At 39.6% G+C, this 20,009-nt stretch overlaps 1 protein-coding gene across 1 annotated transcript; it reads right to left on the bottom strand.

Moving 5' to 3' along the window:
• Positions 1–126: 126 nt before the first annotated feature.
• Positions 127–19,154, bottom strand: rps6ka2 (ribosomal protein S6 kinase, polypeptide 2). Its single transcript, XM_071489669.1, has 22 exons — positions 18,449–19,154; positions 15,723–15,839; positions 14,216–14,297; positions 13,348–13,428; positions 12,611–12,690; positions 11,875–11,981; positions 11,747–11,784; positions 11,508–11,650; positions 10,314–10,384; positions 9,703–9,791; positions 9,090–9,154; positions 6,645–6,747; positions 6,304–6,449; positions 5,460–5,582; positions 5,178–5,267; positions 4,809–4,967; positions 4,392–4,553; positions 4,163–4,239; positions 3,709–3,826; positions 3,530–3,586; positions 3,072–3,152; positions 127–2,362 (listed from the first exon to the last, which is right to left on the bottom strand). Exons 1-22 carry the CDS (start codon positions 18,551–18,553, stop codon positions 2,213–2,215), a joined length of 2,244 nt encoding a protein of 747 aa, XP_071345770.1. The 5' UTR covers positions 18,554–19,154; the 3' UTR covers positions 127–2,212.
• Between the last annotated feature and the right edge of the window lie 855 nt (positions 19,155–20,009).

Genomic DNA, 20,009 nt, shown 5'->3' with positions numbered 1-20,009 from the left:
AAATCCTTGGCTAAGACCTTCAGGTAGATGCCTAATGCACACACACACACACACACACACACAAGACTGTACAGATATGTAAATAATAATGACCTATATAATTAAAAACACTTGTTCTCTTTTCACTGCCATTTCTGTCCTTTTCCTTTATTTGTAAAACTTTGGCATTCTAGCCAATAATTTCAATGATTGGCCAGGTATAGACAGTATGTACACTCTGAGCAATGGACGCACAACACAATATAATATGTACAGTCTCAATATATCTGCAAACACAATATGTACAGTATTACTGCTTGCTGATACTTGTACAGCACTAAATATGTATATATGTACAATCTAACCTCTTTACTGGTGCTTTTTCATGACAGTATGTACAATCTAAATTATTAAACAATACAGTATTTACAGCTTTACCTCAAACTTATGGTTGTACAACACAATGTCTACAGTCTTATCTGCATACTCATAGTTCCATCAGTCCCAGCTCCACCTCTTACAGTTGTGCAGTGCAATACAACACATAACAGTTTGTGTATCAGCAAACATATGTGCAGAATTACTGTATTGTTGCTACAGTGCTTATTAGTTACACATCACAATATATTTTCTTCAACCTCTGATCACTAACTATGTGTATTAATTGTGGAGCATCATTATGTACATTCCTACTGGGAAACTGTACAACACAAAGTGTGCTACTTATATCTGCAAAACCCGCTGTTCAGTCTTACCTCGTATTTGTGATTGTACAACTTCTTAGATACAATCAGTGCAGCAGCAATTGACAGTATATACAAACCTCTGACACAGTGGTTGTCGAATGTTTTGGCTTTCAGACACTAAGAGCAAACAGGAGCCTACCGGCAGCTACCGGACACACCTGAGTACACGCGCGCACACACACAGAAGGATGAGCGATCTCACTGAATGCTGATTCAATAATACAAAGTAGTACAGGCTGAAGAGTTCTGCTATGAGTGTGACATTTACAAGCGAGACAGTAACATTTTGAATATGTTATGGAGAAACACGGCAAACTACGTTCTACAGAAATACCTGCATATCAAACTGTTCCATCTAATCTGGGAAGTGCAGTGGTGACACATTTAACAATATATATATATATATATTTTTATAAGAGGCAAAGGCTGTATTTATGGAAGACAACAATACATACAGTAAAATTATTAAGCATATTATGAACAATAAGACTTCAATGGCATTGTTGACTGAAGAAATGATTCCCTTACTTTGGTAGAATATTTACATATTTAACATGCAAGTGTAGAATTCAGAAGGTTGATTGGACAAACAACATTATAATCTGAGTGTCACTGCCTCATTCAAATATATTTTAGAGTCATGACTATGGAAGACGGTATTGATGTTTGACTGTCCATGAACTGGTGACATACAGGTGTATGCTAAACATGAAAACTAAAGTAAACTGAGTACTTGGCATGTTGTTTGTGGCACAGAATACAGCTTTTTTCTGATTTCAGGGACCAGACTAATTTGTTCCACTTTAAGCTGCAGGAGCTTCTAGAGATATTGACCAAGGCAGGTAACAGTGTAACAGGGCATATTGCACTACAGCTCCGACCTGTATGACCAAAAAGAAGTAAATGTCCACGTGTTCTCTGAATATCAGCTACAAATCAGTCCGTTTCCTAGCAATTTTACAGCCATGATCAGACTATGAAGATGCTGTCTGGAAGGCAAGTTCAAAATTAAAGCTTAAAAGTTCAGCTGTGGCTCACCTGAAGTTTTGATCAGTTTTGGAGTCAAGCTCTCTGTGTAGGTGCACGTGATGGATGTTGGATCACACAGAACTATAAATTGAAAAGTTTAAATTGAAAGATTTCAAATTTACATTTTGAATTGGATGAACTAAAGTGAACTGAACCAAATCTTGATCAGGGTTGGTGAACAGCTTCATTATTTTGGTGCTTACTACCTTAGGGGTGAGATTTATTTCAAACTGAAAGCATGAAAATACCCCCACCCTGCCTCTGTCCTTTTTTGGAGCAATTTTACTCTTATATATGTTGAATATCAGTGGATCTCCTGGTTTGTTTGATCTGCTACATTCAATTTTTAGGCCTACAAGCACTTTGTATCAAGGTTTGTGCTTTTCAAAATGAGAGTACATCTTTAATTATACAGGCCTATGGTTAATTTCTTTTGAGTTTCAGTCACATTATTGAGGCTACTCCTTCTCTTTAGGGTCTGCATTAACTTTTGGGCTCCCCAGTTTCTTCATCCCTCTCCGCTGAGCCAGGCTGGAGGACTGAACAGGCTCCAGGACGGGAGTGGGAGCGCAGCGTCTCAGAGCAGAGTAGGTGGCAGACAGTGCCCCCTGGTGGATAGCAAAAAAGAGACAGGGTACATTATATCATATTAATACTGCCCAGAACTGTCCACCAACTCACTAAGTGGCAGAAATCTCCACCTGATGGCAGAGAAACATTACATTATATTACATCACAATGCATTTAACTGATGCAAACATGACATCTGCTTTAAAGTGGTTGTATTTATGGGTTGGAGACTTTTCAAAACCATTGCAGATTACAAACACTTGACAATCATTACATTTAAAACAATATAGAGTTTATATGCAAACATCAGATACAAAAGTTAGGCACATATTTACAAACAATCTCAAAGCTCAGTTTCTGATTTCGAGGTTTAAATATAACAATATATTTAATTATATTTTGAAATATCAAAGTATGTTTGTAAGTACATGTACAAACAACATTCAGGCAGCCATCATATCTCCGCTCAACTATAATTTGTCAAAGAATGTGAAGTTAAGCGACTACCTGCAGTTTTAAGGTAGAATTGCTGGTTTGTATTTCACTTAAACTATTGTACCAATATTTTCAGTCCCAATAATTCAGATTTACACTGATACATTTTTGTCTGATATCTATATATCTATTGATATCTATATTAATATCTAGGTTAATAAGGTCTATATTAATGAGATGTGAATACAGCTTGTCTTTATGATAGTCTGCACCTGTAAGTACACACACACACACACGCACAAAGGGTCTGACCTTGACGGCGAGTGCATCTTGTCTGGTGAGAGCTCTGTCAGACAGCTGGTCTCTCTCTACGATCCAGGGGTGGCGAAGAACCTGTAAAGCATCGCAGTGATGATGATTTCCTGATTTATTGTTTCAACAAGTAAATCTTACCTTAGCAGTGATAAATAGTAGAAACAGTACAACGTAGCTAACAAATAGTATGTACTGTAAAGGATTTGAGAACATGTTTACATATGGGATAAAGGAAATGGTGCGGTGTATAGTAGGTGTCAAAATTATTTCCTCTACTCTTCATTGTCTCAATGTAATATGTTGTCTGTACTATATTTAATCATGTTTGCATTCAACAGAGTGTAAACTGCCAATACTACAGTAAATACTATTTACAAAAAAATAAAAAATAAGTAAATAAGTACCAAAGGGGACCTATATAAGGTCTACTAAGTCATGTTATGGACTAATAGTACCTGGGGAGCAGTCAGGCGCTGGTGAGGGTCCACGTGGAGCATCTTAACCACGATGTCCTGTCAAACACGTTCAGACACACAGGTGATATTAGTATAGTTAGGCACTAATGGTACTATGACATCAGCAACAGAACCATTTTATGTGCATCCATCTCCAAAAGAAAATATTAAAATATAACCTTGGCAGCATCTGATACCAGGTCCCAGTTCCCTCCTGTGATTATGAATTTCCCGCTGCCGATTTGAGCTAGAATTTCTTCTGCTGTGTCCTCAGGACTGCTGGCAAATGGGCTGAATCTGGCCAATAGGAAAAAAAAGAGAGTGCAATTCAAAGGTCGTGTGAATTACAACCATAAAGAACGAGTCAGGCCAGAGAGAGCATTCTGAAATCTACAACTGATGTGAAAAAAGTTTGATAAATTAAAAACCTCTGACACTATAAAATCCAGAGACAATAAATCCCACTGGAGAGAAAAAAAAAAACGCCCCCTCAGGGAGTTACAGCAACAGATCGAGCTTTTGCAGAAAATGACAACATTACATACTGTTTACACATTTACACTAAAACACTCAACTGTGCTGCAACAGTCTGTCCATGTTGGTACTTGAAATGCTTTTAAACATTAAACTGACCCAGCTATCATGGTGTAAAGCAGGATCCCCAGGCTCCAGATGTCACAGGCTGCATCATAACCCTGCTTCCTCAGAACCTGCATGCACACAAAGGCACACGCATTCAGTAGTCATTTCAAAAGTGCATGGTGTTTTCTGTGATTAATCATTTTTAAATGTATGTTTGATGGCTATTTCACAATTTGTGCAAGTGTTGTTGAGATATTAGAGACTCAGTGACATGACATACCTCAGGAGCCATGAACGTAGCTGTGTAACAGGGCGTCATCAACAAGCCGTTTTCCGCTCTGAGCTGTTTGGCAAATCCAAAATCGCAAATCCTGATGCATTCTGGGCGTCCGCTGTCATCAGCATAGCGAATGTTGCTGGGCTTCAGGTCTCGATGTACAACCTGAAAAATGGGGAAGACATACACAGACAAAAACACACATGATTAGCAGGTTATGATATGATTACTTTCACCGAATAGCATGACCTTTACTGCCTGTTTTCAGCTGCCTCAGTGTTTCATCTCTTTCTCACAGACACACATCTGATGACACAAAAAAAGTTGCTCAAACTGAATCTTTAAAACCACACACAGACTGACTGTATTTTGTGAGTAAATGTAAACATTCAAGTACAATGTTTTTTGAATCTTCCTTACCCCCAGTGAGTGTAAATATTCCACAGTCTTGGCCAGTGTGCAGATGATGTCTGATGCATCTCTCTCTGTAAAATTTGGCACTGTCAGAGCTCTGTCCAGCAGCTCGTTTCCTCTCAGTAAATCCTGAACCAGGAACACACACTGACCATCGTCGAACACCTACAGGTACAAATGCAGACCAGATTAAGACAGACACAAAAATGGCTTATTAAAAACTTTCATTGCAGGTGTTCAATGTTGCTTTAGTCTGCTATTTCACAGTATAGTAAACCAAGATCCACAGTTTCTCATTGTGTTTTCATTTTAACATGACAAGACAAAGTCGTGTTTTGAGTTGTGTTATGTGAGGGGAGGGTGTGTTACACTTACATCTTTCAGGGTAATAATATTTGGATGCTGTCCATATCTCAACAGAATCTCAATCTCTTCTGATGGATCTTTCCTCGCTCGTTCAATAATCTGACAAAAACACAGAAACACACAGGACATCCAGTAGCAATATTATCGAACATTACTGTTGAGTTATTGTCCACACTAAGACGCTCTACCTTGTACCAAAGCCATACATTCATTTTTCAACTACAACACTGACTCAAACTGCAAAGCTTAGAGAACATGTGTACACTCTGTATGGGGTTTAATGTCCACTACCTTCACTGAATACTCCACAGCAGTAACTCTGTGCAGACATCTTCTGCACACAGAAGTCGCGGTCTGTCCGACCTCTTCCTTCAGCTCATAAACATCACTGAAGGCCACATCGCCACGGAGATGCTGCAAGGCACATAAATAAACAGATGCACACATTCTCATAACATTTTTACCTTTACTGTATATTTCACGTAGGTGTCAGAGTCATGTATTAAAGTAAATGCTTTGTTCAGTGAGTTGCTGTAGTAACACAGTAGCTGACAGTGATTTATGGGGGAAATGTTTAGAAAGGTCAGCATCATTAAATCTCTTCACTCTCTTCATTATTTAGTCTGTTTATGTGTCAGTTAAGTCACAAAACACTTATTTATTATGCCTCCGCACCGGCGACAGCCAGAGCCGGAGGTTTATTGTTTTTGGGTTATCCGCCCTCTGTCTGAACGTCCATCCCATTCCTGTGGATGCGATATCTTAGTAAGGCCTTGAAAGAACATATTTTATTCGCTTTTGGTGGTCAAAGGTCGAAGGTCAAGGTCACATTGACCTCACAATACATGGTTTCGGCCTTGTAAATGTGATATCTCAGTAATGCCTTGAGGGATTTTCTTAAAATTTGGCACATTCACTTGGACTCAATGATGAATTGATTAGATTTTGGCTGTCAAAGGTCAATGGTCAAAGGTCATTCACTTGGACTCAAGGATGAGCTGATTAGAATTTGTTGGTCAAAGGTCAAAGGTTACAACCATGAGGCGGTAATTCTAGTTTTCATAATGTAATTAATTTGTTGTGTATTGAAGTGTGTGAGTGTCAGGATATGAGCTGTTTTGTTAGAGACGTGTACCTGCGCTATGGGGTTGATGTTGTTCACCTCCTGACGAGAAGGCGCAACCGTAGCAACACTGGGCTCCTGGGTTTGATTACTTGCAACAAAGCTAAAACCACGAAACAACTGGTGTGTGTTTGCACTGGGAGGGATGCCTGGAGAATCTGGATATGCAAAGTCACAAAGATACAAATATTAACACAACAATTATCTGTGATTTCTAATATATGAAAAATGTAAAATTACACTTTGTCATTCAGTCCCCTTGATACATTTCATCTTCCTTTATCTACACACATATGCTTCTTTATTAATATGTACAATATATCGGTATGTGTGTTCGTGTATGTTTTAGTTACCAGTAGGTGTTCTGGAGGTAAACTCAGGGTCGAAATGAAAAGTGTCTTCAGGTCTTCCGACAGTTGGTTTAAAGGGAGGCCTCACTTCCTTCCTGAACAACTTCTACAAAAAATAACAAAAACACAATATAATGTGAAAGTTGTGGTTAAAGTACTATTTAGTGAAAAGAGTTGTGTCGACAAAACGTGACTCTCTTGCCATTAAATAGCTGTTTTAATGTCACTGTAAAGATAGCACAAAGCCTGATCTTGAACTTTGATGAGGACGTTGAAGAATAAAGCAAATTAGAATAGAGGAGAATAAAATAATGTGAAAAGCCAAACTAGACTGAAAAACAATGTCTGGCCCGTTTGGATAATGAAAAACACAAATTTTAAGGATATATGTAATGTAATGCGATGTTGCATAAAACTGTCTTATACCCATCATATAACACTATGCAAAGAATGCACATCATTTTTTTTTTTTTTTATTAATGTAAGTGTATTACTAAGTCTGGCCTGCAGGTGTCACCTTTGCAATGTTAGTTGTTAAGACATTGAATAACTCAAACAGGCCACCAGCGTTGGGAAAAAAGATTGTTAAAGCATTTATGGTGGGACTGTTACAGCTAATGCACACTCTTATTTGCTATTTGATTTGCAGTTGAACTTCTCTGTGATGCACGGCCGCTGAGAGGGTGGGGCTGCTTGTCAGCTAGTCAGCTTTACGAGAGGAATTCCTCAAGGATCAAAACATTAATGAAAGATTAGCATATCACAGAGGAAAAAGTCAAACAAGATTCTGATGAACACGATGATGATGATGATGCACAGAGGAGTCGTTCTGCCTGATGCAGCATAGTGGTTTAATTAGCATAGCGAGGAGGAGAATGTAAGCCTCTTACTGATAGCTTGTCACATCAAGCCAGAGACACCATCTGTAAATAGGAAAATGTTGTGTTTGGCAAAAAGCGAGTAGGTAGTAATGCGGTGAGGAGTAGAGTGAGAGCCGGTGGTGAGGGCAGAGATTAGTGAGCATGTGAAGCAGATAATAGTGGATTTTGTTAGAAATGAGAGCGTCACTACTCAAAGCAGCGGATAAACAAGACTCGTAAACCTTCTGAACCTCTCTGATATAAAAAAAGAAGAATGGAACTTGTGTGTGACCATGAGTGCTTAAAAATATTTTGTTGCTCAGTATAGATATACAGTGTGTAGGGGGCTTGGTTACAAAAAAACTAAACAAAAATAGACCAGTTATGAAAACTGGTTTTATAAGGAACAAAACCTTTCTCTGATTGTGTGCACATCTATGTTTGTCAAAGCTGCAAATGACAGGGTTGGCCTTCCTCAGTCCTTTTACCCCTCAGAACAATTTAATTGCCATCTTCTCCCACTGCAGCTTCTTTTGTGTTTGTTGACGAAACATGGTTTTCTGAGTCCAGTCCATAAATTGTGTGATGCAGGAGAGGTTTATTCTTTACACACTCACACTTCTTGTCTGCACAGCATATTTAGTACATATGATGTGCCTCTTGAAAGCAATGTCTTTTATTGAGATGATGATTGTTAATAAAACCCTGAAAGTATCCCACGACATGATATACAGTAGTTACATAAGTGCTTTCCTTTTCACTAATGTAAGATTGCTGAGTTGCTTTTAACTGCTCTTGTTAGGATTATGCAGTAGAAGGCCTCTGCAGCATGAATGTCACTCACCCGGGAGGGTGGTGCAAGAACAGCTTTCAGGTTTGCCAGAAACACATGGAATTCCAGAGCATGATTCTGTGATGTTTAACAGGCTACTTATGCAGAAAATTTGGACAAGAGTGCTCACAGTTGAAAGAATGGTCCCTTTTTTAAGCCTAGCACATCCAAGGAGTGAATGTCACAGATAGATTACAACAGAACAGGTAATGTTTGTAGCCAGAACACTTGCGCATGAGCAAACTTTCCATGAGAAAGGCAAAGAGGATTAGTTACAATAAAGTTGGCCGAGACATGCGGAAAAGGAAGTTTTGCCACTAAGCAAAATCTCATACTAAGGATGTTTAATGTTTCATGATTGTGATGATTATTGAGGAAGTGGATTAACAGCTGCAGGGTTTCCATGACATGACAACTATTGTCACCACAATGTGATTCATATGCACGAGGAAGCAGGGTGGAGTTGTTGGTAGCAGGACAGAATATTTACTTCCACAACTGTGGACTGGCATACAGGTCCAGACCTGTCCTCACAATCTCTAACAGTGGGAACAAGCCAACTTTGTGTCACTTCTGAGAAAATCTATGATCAACATAGAGCATGTGTATAATGCCAATGAGTATACAAATATTTTATATAAGTTAAATATATTATATATCAAAATATTATATTAAATATTATATAAAAGTGTCCTCCTGTAAAAAGTGTCCTAAGACTATGTCGCATGCAGAATATTCTTCATAAACTGTACTTACATTCCAGTCTATTGATGCAAAAAAGCGATGCCTTTTTATTTCTTCCACTCCATCTGGTCCTGCACCTATCAGTCATAGGTAGAGACAGATTGAGAGAGTGGTGTCATTGTTCACATCTATTATGCAAAAACACCTATTAATTTACAATTAAATCAAACATACAGGGAGCATGAATAAAGTGAGTCTTTATTTCCAATGGACCATCATGGCTGCTTGGACATGAGGGAAACAAATGGGATCGCGTAATATGATTGGCCTATTATAGGAAAACTGTGGCAGATATGAAAGTCATGCTGTGTCTTCAGTTTTGCTATTGTTGCAGTGACATTTTCATAACCTTACTGCTATGAGCAGACCTGATCTGACCTGCATCAGAATGAGGTTTTATCGCATTATCTCCCCAGGACTTTAGGTGTGATGTAACTGACTGAAGTGTTCAAAATGACTGATTTCATTTTAGGTTTTAGCCTTATTGTCCCTTACATGGTGCATCCCTCCATGGAAGAACTGACTGGAATAATTGGTAATCCAAAGAGACACAAAACATTGACGCACTACCGTTATTCTGAAATCATATTTGCTTGTCAGTTTCCAAGGTTTATGTCTACGGTACCTAGTCGATTAGTAGGGTTCCTCTTGAAGAGCGCTCTCAATAAACTCTGCACTTCAGGACTGAGGAACTGTGGCATTCCCAGCTTAGCCCTGTATTGGCAACACAGGAAACAGGTGTATGCACTCGGGTGTTTGATGAAGCTGTGATATGTCAACATCATTTTAAGTATTGGATCATTGTAATTGTTTTCATAGCAACAACTTTATCATTGTAGTGATTCAAGTATAGTTAGATATTTAAGACTGAAAGTTAATATGAGCAGTTTATCTTAAATGAACCATAGTTAAGAACTGAATTAATATTTTGAACATTGTGAGACAGAATATACAACATAGAAATGCAGCTGCAGAGGGAGACAAGAAGCTGATGAGAAAATATGAGGAAAGAATTTAAAAGAAAGAAAGGAGTATGACCAAAATGCAGTAACATCCTACACATATTGCATATAAAAAAAACAATGTTACATCTCACAGAAACTAAGAACAAACAAAATATATTTTGTTAAGCAATTTAACTTATAAAATCTGTATCCACCATTAAGAGTTAAGTCATGAATAAAAGGCTTCAAGACCAGCAACAATAAATGTTAAGCAGTTAAGAGTCGGTCTTACTTTAGAATAAGCGCCATTGTTTCCTTACGATCTTTTCCTTGGAACGGTAATGATCCTGTCAACATCTCAAACTGGAAAACAGATGAAAACAATCGCAAATCAAGTGTCAGCTGACCAGTGGAAGGTGCCGCACAGTTGGATTTTTATACTCAATAAAAATTTCATTTGTTAGTTTATTAGACTTTCCTTGATTGGAAACTGGAAGTTTTAAAACAGTGCCTTAATAGTTTGTTAAAATTAGTGCACTTTTGTATGAGCTCAGTCATATTATCAGCCTGTTTCTGTAATATAAATGTTGGAGGTCGACACATTTTTATTAATAGTGACATGAAAACAATACATACAAATGAGACATTTATTACTCTGTGACCTTAATTTTGGAATAGGAAACAATATCATTAGTTATGTATTGGATACTTATATAAGACATATACAGTATCAAAATAGAAAATGGAAATAAAATCAAGATACATAAAAAAAGATTACTTGTCCTGCTGAAGATTAATAGAGCACATAAAAGGCCTGATGACTTTTATGACTGGCAACAAATCTACCACCACTGATGACATACCAATACTTTCCAGCACCACTTTTAATAGCAATGGCTGTCTCAAAGATTTTAGTGCAATGTCTTAAATTAATCGTAATCATAATCAGGGATGTGTTCCTTCCACTAATGTCTTCAGAGGCAGTATTTTGACATGTGTGGTTGTGTTTTTCTTTTGATTGTTTCAATTTTTTCTTTATTCTTAATTCTTGCCAAGGGCAGACAGGGGTGACACCTTTCCCTGGTGCTCTGATGTAGCTGCCAGCTGTTAGTGAATGTTAACGTCCTTCTCAGGATTAGTGAAATAAGCCACTGGGCTAACCAAACAAGCAGAATCAAGCAGATGCACGATTACTGAAAGTGATGGGACCTCATCTGCCAGATATGGTAATTAAGGTGCTTTACTGCCAGAAGAGAACCAGATTAAGAAACCAGTACGCTGCCACATTATCTAAGAGCTGAGTCCTTGGCTCATAAGATACTGTGTAGTAAATTTATTCCTGCTGTTTTTGACAGCAAGATCAGACAAAACACGCACTTTAGAAAGCAAAAAGGATATATTCACAGAGGAAAGATTACAATTGCATGATAAAAGTGAAAAGAGACTGTCACAGTAAAAGATTGCTCCAAGATTAGACGATTCTTACCATAAGCACCCCAAAGGACCACCAGTCAGCACTCTGTGTATGCCCTCTCCTGTTAACGACCTCTGGAGCCATGTACTCTATTGTTCCACAGAAGGAATATGCTCTTTTATCGTGGTCGATGGCTTCCTTACTCAATCCAAAGTCTGAACAGAGCAAGACAGAGATAAAGGTAAGAAATAAGACGCATGAAGACAGAAAAATAGATCTAATGTGGATTGTTTGCGGTAGGATGCACCGACCAGTTATCTTAATGTGTCCTTCTTCATCTAGAAGAATGCTGTTGGGAAAAATGAATATTAAAATCTGCTTTAAAAATAATTTTGTAAAATAAATGGATACACAAAAGGAAGTCTTTATGAGATAGTACTTTTCAGGTTTGAGGTCTCTGTAGATGATGCCCAGACTGTGTAGATGGTCCAGGGCCAGAGCCAACTCGGCAAGGTAAAACTTCACATCCTCTTCTGTAAACATTACCTGGAACATATAAAATGTGGGTAATAAGTAATACAACAAAAAAACAAGGACTAAAAGCAACAACTGGATACAAACTGGTAAATCAGATCACACCTCCTTATGGATGTTCTATCTCTAAGTGAAATTATGGGTTTATTGCTGATGTACTTTTATCATGCCTCCTATAGCAGAAGAGAAAACAAACTACTTCTCTCTTCCTGTCATTAATTAGTTGGTTAGTTAAATTGTTTCCTCTAGTTAATTGTCTTTCCTCACTTCAAGAGTTTGTGATTTCCAGGAGGTTTGGAAATCAACAGCACAACAGAAAATAATTGTTTAGACTTATGGGTCTCACTGGAATTACAAAACAAAAATACTCTTTTAAAAAAACCTTATAGAGCAAAATGCACCTCAACACACTTGTGTGTCTTTGTTTACTGACAGGATAATGCATCGGGATGAAAGTAATAGTGGTGAGGGTCACATCAACACAGCACTGAGGAGAGGAGAGTGATGGCAGGTGTATTCACTCCTGGTGATTCTGCATCAGTGTTATACAGCCTATAATAGACCTTGAAAGATAAAGGTGTGTTATTTTATCTCAGAGGAGATGGGGAAAGAGCCAGGGAACCTATCAGTAGTAAACCCACCTCTTTTGACAGACGAGTGAAAAGGTCTCCTCCTCGGAGGAAGTCTAGGATCAGATAGAGCTTTCCTTCTGTCTGGAAGGCTACAAACATACGCACGCACACACAGACACACAAACAAACACAAACACACACACATGAGTTAAGAAGTACATAATATTGTGGATTTATTGCTGTATATTGTATCCTGTCTTATTTTGAGGATGTATTCAGTAGTAAACAGTGTGTATACTGTGCATAGACCAACCTCAGTAGGACACAGGTGTTGAACTAAATCAGCATCAGAACAGAATTTCACACATTCAGTATGAGGACTGATTTATCCAATCAAGCTATTGTTTTTTTTACTTTTCCTAACCTGTCTATGTTTAATAATAGCTCAGAACAGCTCGAAATGCTCCAGTGGTATCTTTCAGCACCCAACATTTAAGTTTGCACACATATCTGATGTGAATGTGAAGCCAGAGGGTTTGCTAGAAAAGGTTAAAGTTAACCCTTTCACACCCAGCTCCCTAAAATTGTTTTTGTTTGTTATGAAATGAAATAACAACATTCAGCCTCTATATTTTCCATTTTTCTCAAAAGACATAATTCAAACTGCTATATAGACAAGTTGGGCTTTGCAAAGCTATCTAATCCTCTTTTTCTGCTTTGCTCTTGGCAAAAAAACTAAACAAAACACAATTTCAGAGAGACAGATACTCAGTGCCCAGCAATGCAAGGCACACAGTCAGACTTACCATAGTGCAGTTTAACTATAAATGGATGGTTCACTTCTGCCAGAATGTCCCTTTCCATCTTAGACCGAACACGATCCCGAACTAAACAGGAGATAGTGTGGAAAACGCAATCTGTTTAATGCTGTTTCTTTAAAGTTTCTTCTATCTAAATGCAGATAAATGGTGATGAGCCTCTAATACTGTAATTATGTTTGATGTGGCTTGAAGCTGCATTTACTTCACTGAAAAATGCTGATGGAATTAGACCCATCCTGTAGTGTTGCTGGTCTGTTGTGCAGAGAAAACTACAAAAACACTTATTGCAGCATCTGTCTCCTTGACAAGATGAGACCATAACTACTTAAATTCCAGGGGTGCAGGTTAAGAGGATTAAAGCTTGTACAAAGACACTAAATCAGCACATGACATCTCAACCTGCTTTACAGTGCATCCTCGTTTACAATAATCTCATTCAACCCAAACCAGTTTATCTCAATTGAAAGTACAAACTAACCTCTTTTGTCTAAAATCCTCCTGAATGTAGGGCACTCTGAGAACTCTGGCAATGCTATACCTCTTATCATTCCTGTGCAAAACCAGTATTAATCTTAACAAATTACCACTCAGAGCCCAGTGAAGAACAGGGCTGCAACGCAATGCATCGCAGTCAAGATTCTTAAATGTATTCTTTTATCTATTCAATTTTTGGAATGCTACAGACACAGAAATAAAAGTATTATTATAATAAATACAAGTACTATTTTAACTTAGTATAAAAATACCTCTTCTATAGACACTTCTTAAAGTTTCTTTTTAAAAAAAAAATATATTCCCTCAATTTAAACTTGTCAAATATTAGCTGTTTAACATTTCAGCTTTTCATTTTTACCTTTCAGGGTGGCTTTCTTCAGGACCTTCATGGCATACAGCTGCCCTCTGTCCATTCCTCTGATCTTTCTCACCAGAAACACCTGAGAAATCATCACCATCATCCATCACAGTCATCATCACGTTTTCTGGGACAGACTAACACTTTAAAACACAAGTGGAACATTTCAAATGAGCCTTGGTGGCAGCATTAGTTAAAAATTATGATATAAATAGGGAGTGCATTAACAATTATACAATTCTGGTGGTGCTAATAGAGGAAACCATTTCAGTAATATACTTTAACACACTACAGAGCCCCCCGCACACACACACACCTGTTTTTGAGACCATGTCCCTGCTTTTTGCCACACCTACAATCATCTGCAATCTGTAGGCCATCCAAGCTGAAGTAAGCACCAGTTACCATCATGTTTCATAAAACATTCACGTAAATGCTGTTTCACTGTGACAGAGACAGCAGCTATGATTTACGCCTGTGATGGCCAAATAGTAATTAAGTGCGTGTATAGCAAGCTAAGCAGGCATGATATCCAGGCCACACTGTGACTTTACAACCTGACCTCACGTGTTCACCTCTGCCATTGGAAAACAAACCCACCCACCACCAGCTGCTGTGGTGTCACATTTGCCTCATGCAGACCTCTAATCTACAATAACTCTGACAGTTCAGTGGGCCCTTACTAATTCAAATAAACTTAGTGGTGTGTTGCATGTAGCACTTGTTGTACTGCTATCCTAGAAATAATTGAAAATGGATGGTTTATCGTTAGAAAATGATGAGTGCTTTAGAACAATCAGTTCCACCATCGACACATGCACACACACACGCACACAAACTATATGCCAGGAGGATGTGCACACCAAATTCTTCTGTGTTCTCTTGGTTTTGGGCTGTTTTCCACAGGTTGAGGTCCCTGGTTACAATTAAGGCAAATCCTAATGCTACAGCATCATATTTTAGACAACAGTGCACTTCCACTTTTGTGGCTGCAGTTCGGAAAGGCTTTTACCTGTTCAAACTGACACAAAGCAAAGCCTGTAAAGAAATGGTTTTCCCAGTTTGTCGGGGAAGAATTTGACTGTCCCAAAGACAGCTCTGACCTCAACATTGTCACTGATGCTCCTGTGTCTTAATAGGAGCAAATCTAAACTATCCTGGAAATACATCCCAGAGGGTACAGGCTGTTGTAGCAACATATACAGTAAATGCTCATGGTTTTTGAATGAGATGTTCAACAGTCACACAAGTGTGCGTATACTTTTGGCTGTAGAGTGTATGTGTGACATCCAGATGTTCTCATAGTCAGATCTCACAGACGAGCTAAGCAGTTAATACTATAATATACTTAACAGAGAAAGCCTGAAAGGAGCAGTCAGCCTTGGGCCTGGTGGGTTACTTTTTGTATCAACACTGATCTCATGACCTTGTGTAAGATCCCCTGTCCTAGCATTCTGATAAGATGTGGTTTTAGGTATTTAGGGAGGTAAAAGTGTGTATCCTGTACCTTTCCATAGGAGCCCTGTCCCAGCACTTTGAGCAGCTGGAATTGAGAAGGATCTGCCTTCTCACAGCCCTCCTTAACATGGTGGCTGATGTCAATCTCTTTCAGTATGCTGTCATCCTAAAGGAAAGACAGTAGAAGTCATATACCGAGTCACCGACAGAGAAGGGCCACAAAAACAAGAGAGGGCGAAAAGCAGTGAGACATTAACAAGGTGGTGAGTGGAAGACATTAAAGCATTAGTGCATCTAAACAATTTGGTTATGCAGTTAATGCAGATTGACAAAATAAGACAAAAATTAAGTAACACACTCTCTTATACACACGCACATACACACACAAAGACACATGGTTATTTATGAGCCATTATGTTATTGCTGGATAGGTATCGGCTGAGGTCACTGGCAGTGATGCATCGTATAAGCTTCCTTTTCCAGCCTATTCAGTCTGCTCAGTGAAGTGAATGATCAGCGCCCAACCTGAAGCACAGCTTAGATTGGTCAGTGTGACAATATACTGTGATTCTGTAAAGCTGTCAGTGTCATTTAGAAGTTAAGAGCATTACACCCACTTTCAATCAAGTATGAAATGCTGACAGGAGTTAGTAAATATATGAGTTTAATGCAATCTTGCAGAGAAGCGTTATTATAAGTTGATGTTTTTGGATGGGGCCTTCATCATAGTTTTTCTCAGTGAGGAAGCACTTGGTTGAAAAATTAACATGTGCAGCTTGACACACGAACAGAGGGTTCATATGTTTGTCATATCTATGTTCATATTATCTGGTTTGACCTGTTTGTTGGACTGCATAGGCAGTGGAAATAAAAGGAACAAGGCCTATTTCCTTTTCTGTTTGTTTTTGTGTTTCCATGTTGTGTATTACAATACACTTTTAAGTTGGTGTTTGAGGTTTTAAGTTTCTAATGTTTCCAAGACACCATTTGACTTTCTATGGCAGATGTGCATGTATACTAGATTAATAATCAGCAGTATACAATATTTTCATAATGGCACGAGATCCATCCCTTGTTTGCACATAATTTCTAAGACTCAGAGTCCACATGAATTTAAAAATAATCAAACTGTCACAAGTCCTTTGATGCTGTCTCTGCAATGAGAGTGTTGAGATGTGTTAATATCACAGCACATTTGTTTTCCTGTTACAATTTACTCTAACCAAAATAATGCAGCAAACCAACTCATGGGGCTCAAATTCAGTCTGCAAGATTTATTTTTATTACAAGAACAAACTCTGCCGGTGGAAGAGATAGTTCCAATTGTTCCACAGAAGTTTGCCTTGTTTCAGGAATTTTGTAGAAATTAGAGTCAGGATCTCAGAGTTGATGCTCTTTTATCAAGAAAATGACACTTGACAGCGATGGCAATTCTTTTTCCAATATTCAATATCAAGATAATAACTATAACAGGGATATTTTTTGCAGTCTAGATCCTAAAAGGAAGAGCAGAACCATGAGAGCCACACATTCATATAGTGATAGCGATTAAGTCTACATTAGGGAAATGAGGTAATACATCATCCTATAAAGTTAATTAGAGTGAACAGCATTTGAACAGTGTAAATATGAGATGGCTATATTCTAAGAACTGGGCCTGTGAATTAGGGTTTGATCTTTGCAACACAGTGTTGGGGGGTTTAAATTTAAGTTTGGGCTGATTGGGGTGTGGCCTGAAAAGCTGATGAGTTTTAGCCCATAGACAGCAGTGCAGTAAACGTTTGCCTCATAGGATTAATTTCTGTTTCATTCTTTAAACAGGGCAGCAGGAAAGACGTCCACCAACCGGAAGGAAACAGGTTCAAGGCCCCAACATTAGCTTCTGGGATGCTGAGCCCTTGTTCTGTGAAGTAAGAACTTTCCCACAGCATCATGTTAGAGATATGGACAGTCAGACAAACAGGTAAACAAACACAAGCAGACAGACCTTTGCCAGCCAGAAAGACAAACCATCACAGAAACAGGTAGATAGCCTGTCAAGCTGATTCATCAGCAGTTGGTCACAACAGCAAAAAACAGAAGAGGGGAGGGGGAGTATCCTTTCTATTTATATCCCAGACACACAGGTAGATGTGCTGCAAACAGCATACTACCTCTCTCTCTCCACCCACTGGTTTGTTTGGGCTATAAATATACCTCCGCTGCTGTGGCCATCCACTGAATCAGTCTGTCTGTATCCATTTATCGATCAACCTGCCTGCCCTGTGGCTTGTTTGCCTGTTAGTGTTTCTGTCTGTCAGACTGTATTTCCATAAAACCTGTCTCTCTCTCTCTCTCTCTCTCTCTCTCTCTCTGTATGAAAACACAGTGTCTCTCTGCCCCTCTGTTTTCTGGATTCTTGACAGGCAGTCAGAGCAACAGCTGTAATGATGCTGCAATGACTCCTGAACCACTCCACACCAGTCTAAATAACACATTCTTTCCACACCCATTCCCATGTGCATGCAGACTCCTCACACACACACACACACACACACACACACACACACACACACACACACACACACACACACACACACACACACACACACACACACACACACACACACACACACACACACACACACCCTTATCTACTATTATCAGCAATTATTTGTTTACTTCTTGGGGTCTGGGCCTTAATAATGGCACAACCATGCTCATGGTGCAACCGTGATGCAACCGCCTCTCTATGTGCTCATCTCTAGTTGACACAAGTTTGCACCGCTTACTAACCTCTAGCTGACAGAAGCCAGTGCTGTTCTTGTTTCTTGCTGCCTTGTTCTTCAGGTAGATAGAAAACCACCTCCGCACTGTGAATTTTCGCGTGCTGGTATCCATGGTAACGGGCAGACCCTCGCATCCCTATCCCATAACGACGAACATCTCCCTGCAGGGGGGTCCTAAGGTGGAGATGCAGAAACAGAGAGCTTGTATTGGTCGTCTATTTGTCCCGCAGTTTCCCCATTGGCCCATCCTCAATGCAGTCGTCGCTTTGTAGTTTCCCCATAGTTCACAATCCGCCGCTCGCCTCTCCGGTGGGGCTTCAGCCCGTCGTTTCCCCCACTGCCGCCACTACCGCCACCACCCTTCTCCCTGCCTCCGGCTCTCGGCTGCAGTGGACGCCAGCAAGCAAGCAGCCAGAGCTGTAACAGAGCCGTTAATCCAGGCAGACAGACGGCCGGGATGACGGAAGGGGCAGGTGCTGCGGGGTTTGGGATTGTCTTGTGTTTTGCAGCAGGCTCGCTGCGTGAGGCTGCACGCGGAGAGGTGACGAATAAATCTGTTCCGCTGAATCAGGAGAGGTGTGTGTGTGTGTGTGTGTGTGTGTGTGTGAGAGCTCCCTCTTCACATCTCTGCCCCTGCATGTGTGTGTGTTCATCCCCTGCTGCCTCTCTCTCTCTCTCCCTCTGCAGAACAAGCGATTGTCACCAGTCACATTGTGAGCCGGCGAGCCCCCCCCCCCCCCCGTTCCTACCTCCCTCTTTCTCCCACCAGCATTCAGCAACAGCTGGTGAGGTCACATGGTGTAACCCAGCTACCTCTGTCTGTCTCCCTCTGCCTCTGTCCCTTCTCTTTTGCTCCTGCATGACATCCAATGACACACACACACACACACACACACAGAGAGAGACGCACACAGATACAGACAGAATATTAAAAAATCTGACAAAGCAGCATGATATTAGCTGGCAAACACTGGCGGCTCAGATTCAGTGGCATTACATCGGAATTCAATGAACTATTGAGGACAGCAATCAATGCTACAATCAATAATGATGACAGAAACATGCACAGCAATCACTGGGAGCACAGCGTGATCTGGTTGATCACTGGGTGTGAGTGTGCGTGTGTGTGTGTGTGTGTGTGTGTGAAGGTACTTGGATCTGTCACATCAGCAGCTTTGCAGAACTGCAGTGTTACATAACCATAAAGAGAGAGAGAGAGAGAGAGAGGTAGGAAGTGGAAGGGAAGAGGGAGAGATGAGAGTTTTTTTTTTTTTTAGATGAAAGCAGGGGGTAAATCAGGACTACTGTTCTACCTGGGTCAAGCATCCATAACTGACCTGGGCTTTAAAATATGGTTTCAAACTCTTGAGCCAGGGTGAAATCACCTCAAATGTTTTAACTGTGATCCCCAAATTTGGAACATCACTACAAACAGAGCTCATAGCGCAGTTTTGGACCACATTTAGAATATAGCTGGCACATAATTTCAAGGCATTTTAGCACTATTGAAAATGTAATCAGACATGTTTAGTCAATCTGCTGTGCTGTGTTGTGGGAGGAGATTCAGG

The sequence above is a fragment of the Trachinotus anak genome, unplaced genomic scaffold (assembly GCF_046630095.1).
Source record: "Trachinotus anak isolate AG129_WGS33_773 ecotype Australia unplaced genomic scaffold, CSIRO_AGI_Tana_v1 ptg000011l, whole genome shotgun sequence".
NCBI classification, from domain to species: Eukaryota; Metazoa; Chordata; class Actinopteri; order Carangiformes; family Carangidae; genus Trachinotus; species Trachinotus anak.
Note: the sequence above shows the minus strand (reverse complement) of the source record. Positions and strands in the feature narration are given on the sequence as shown.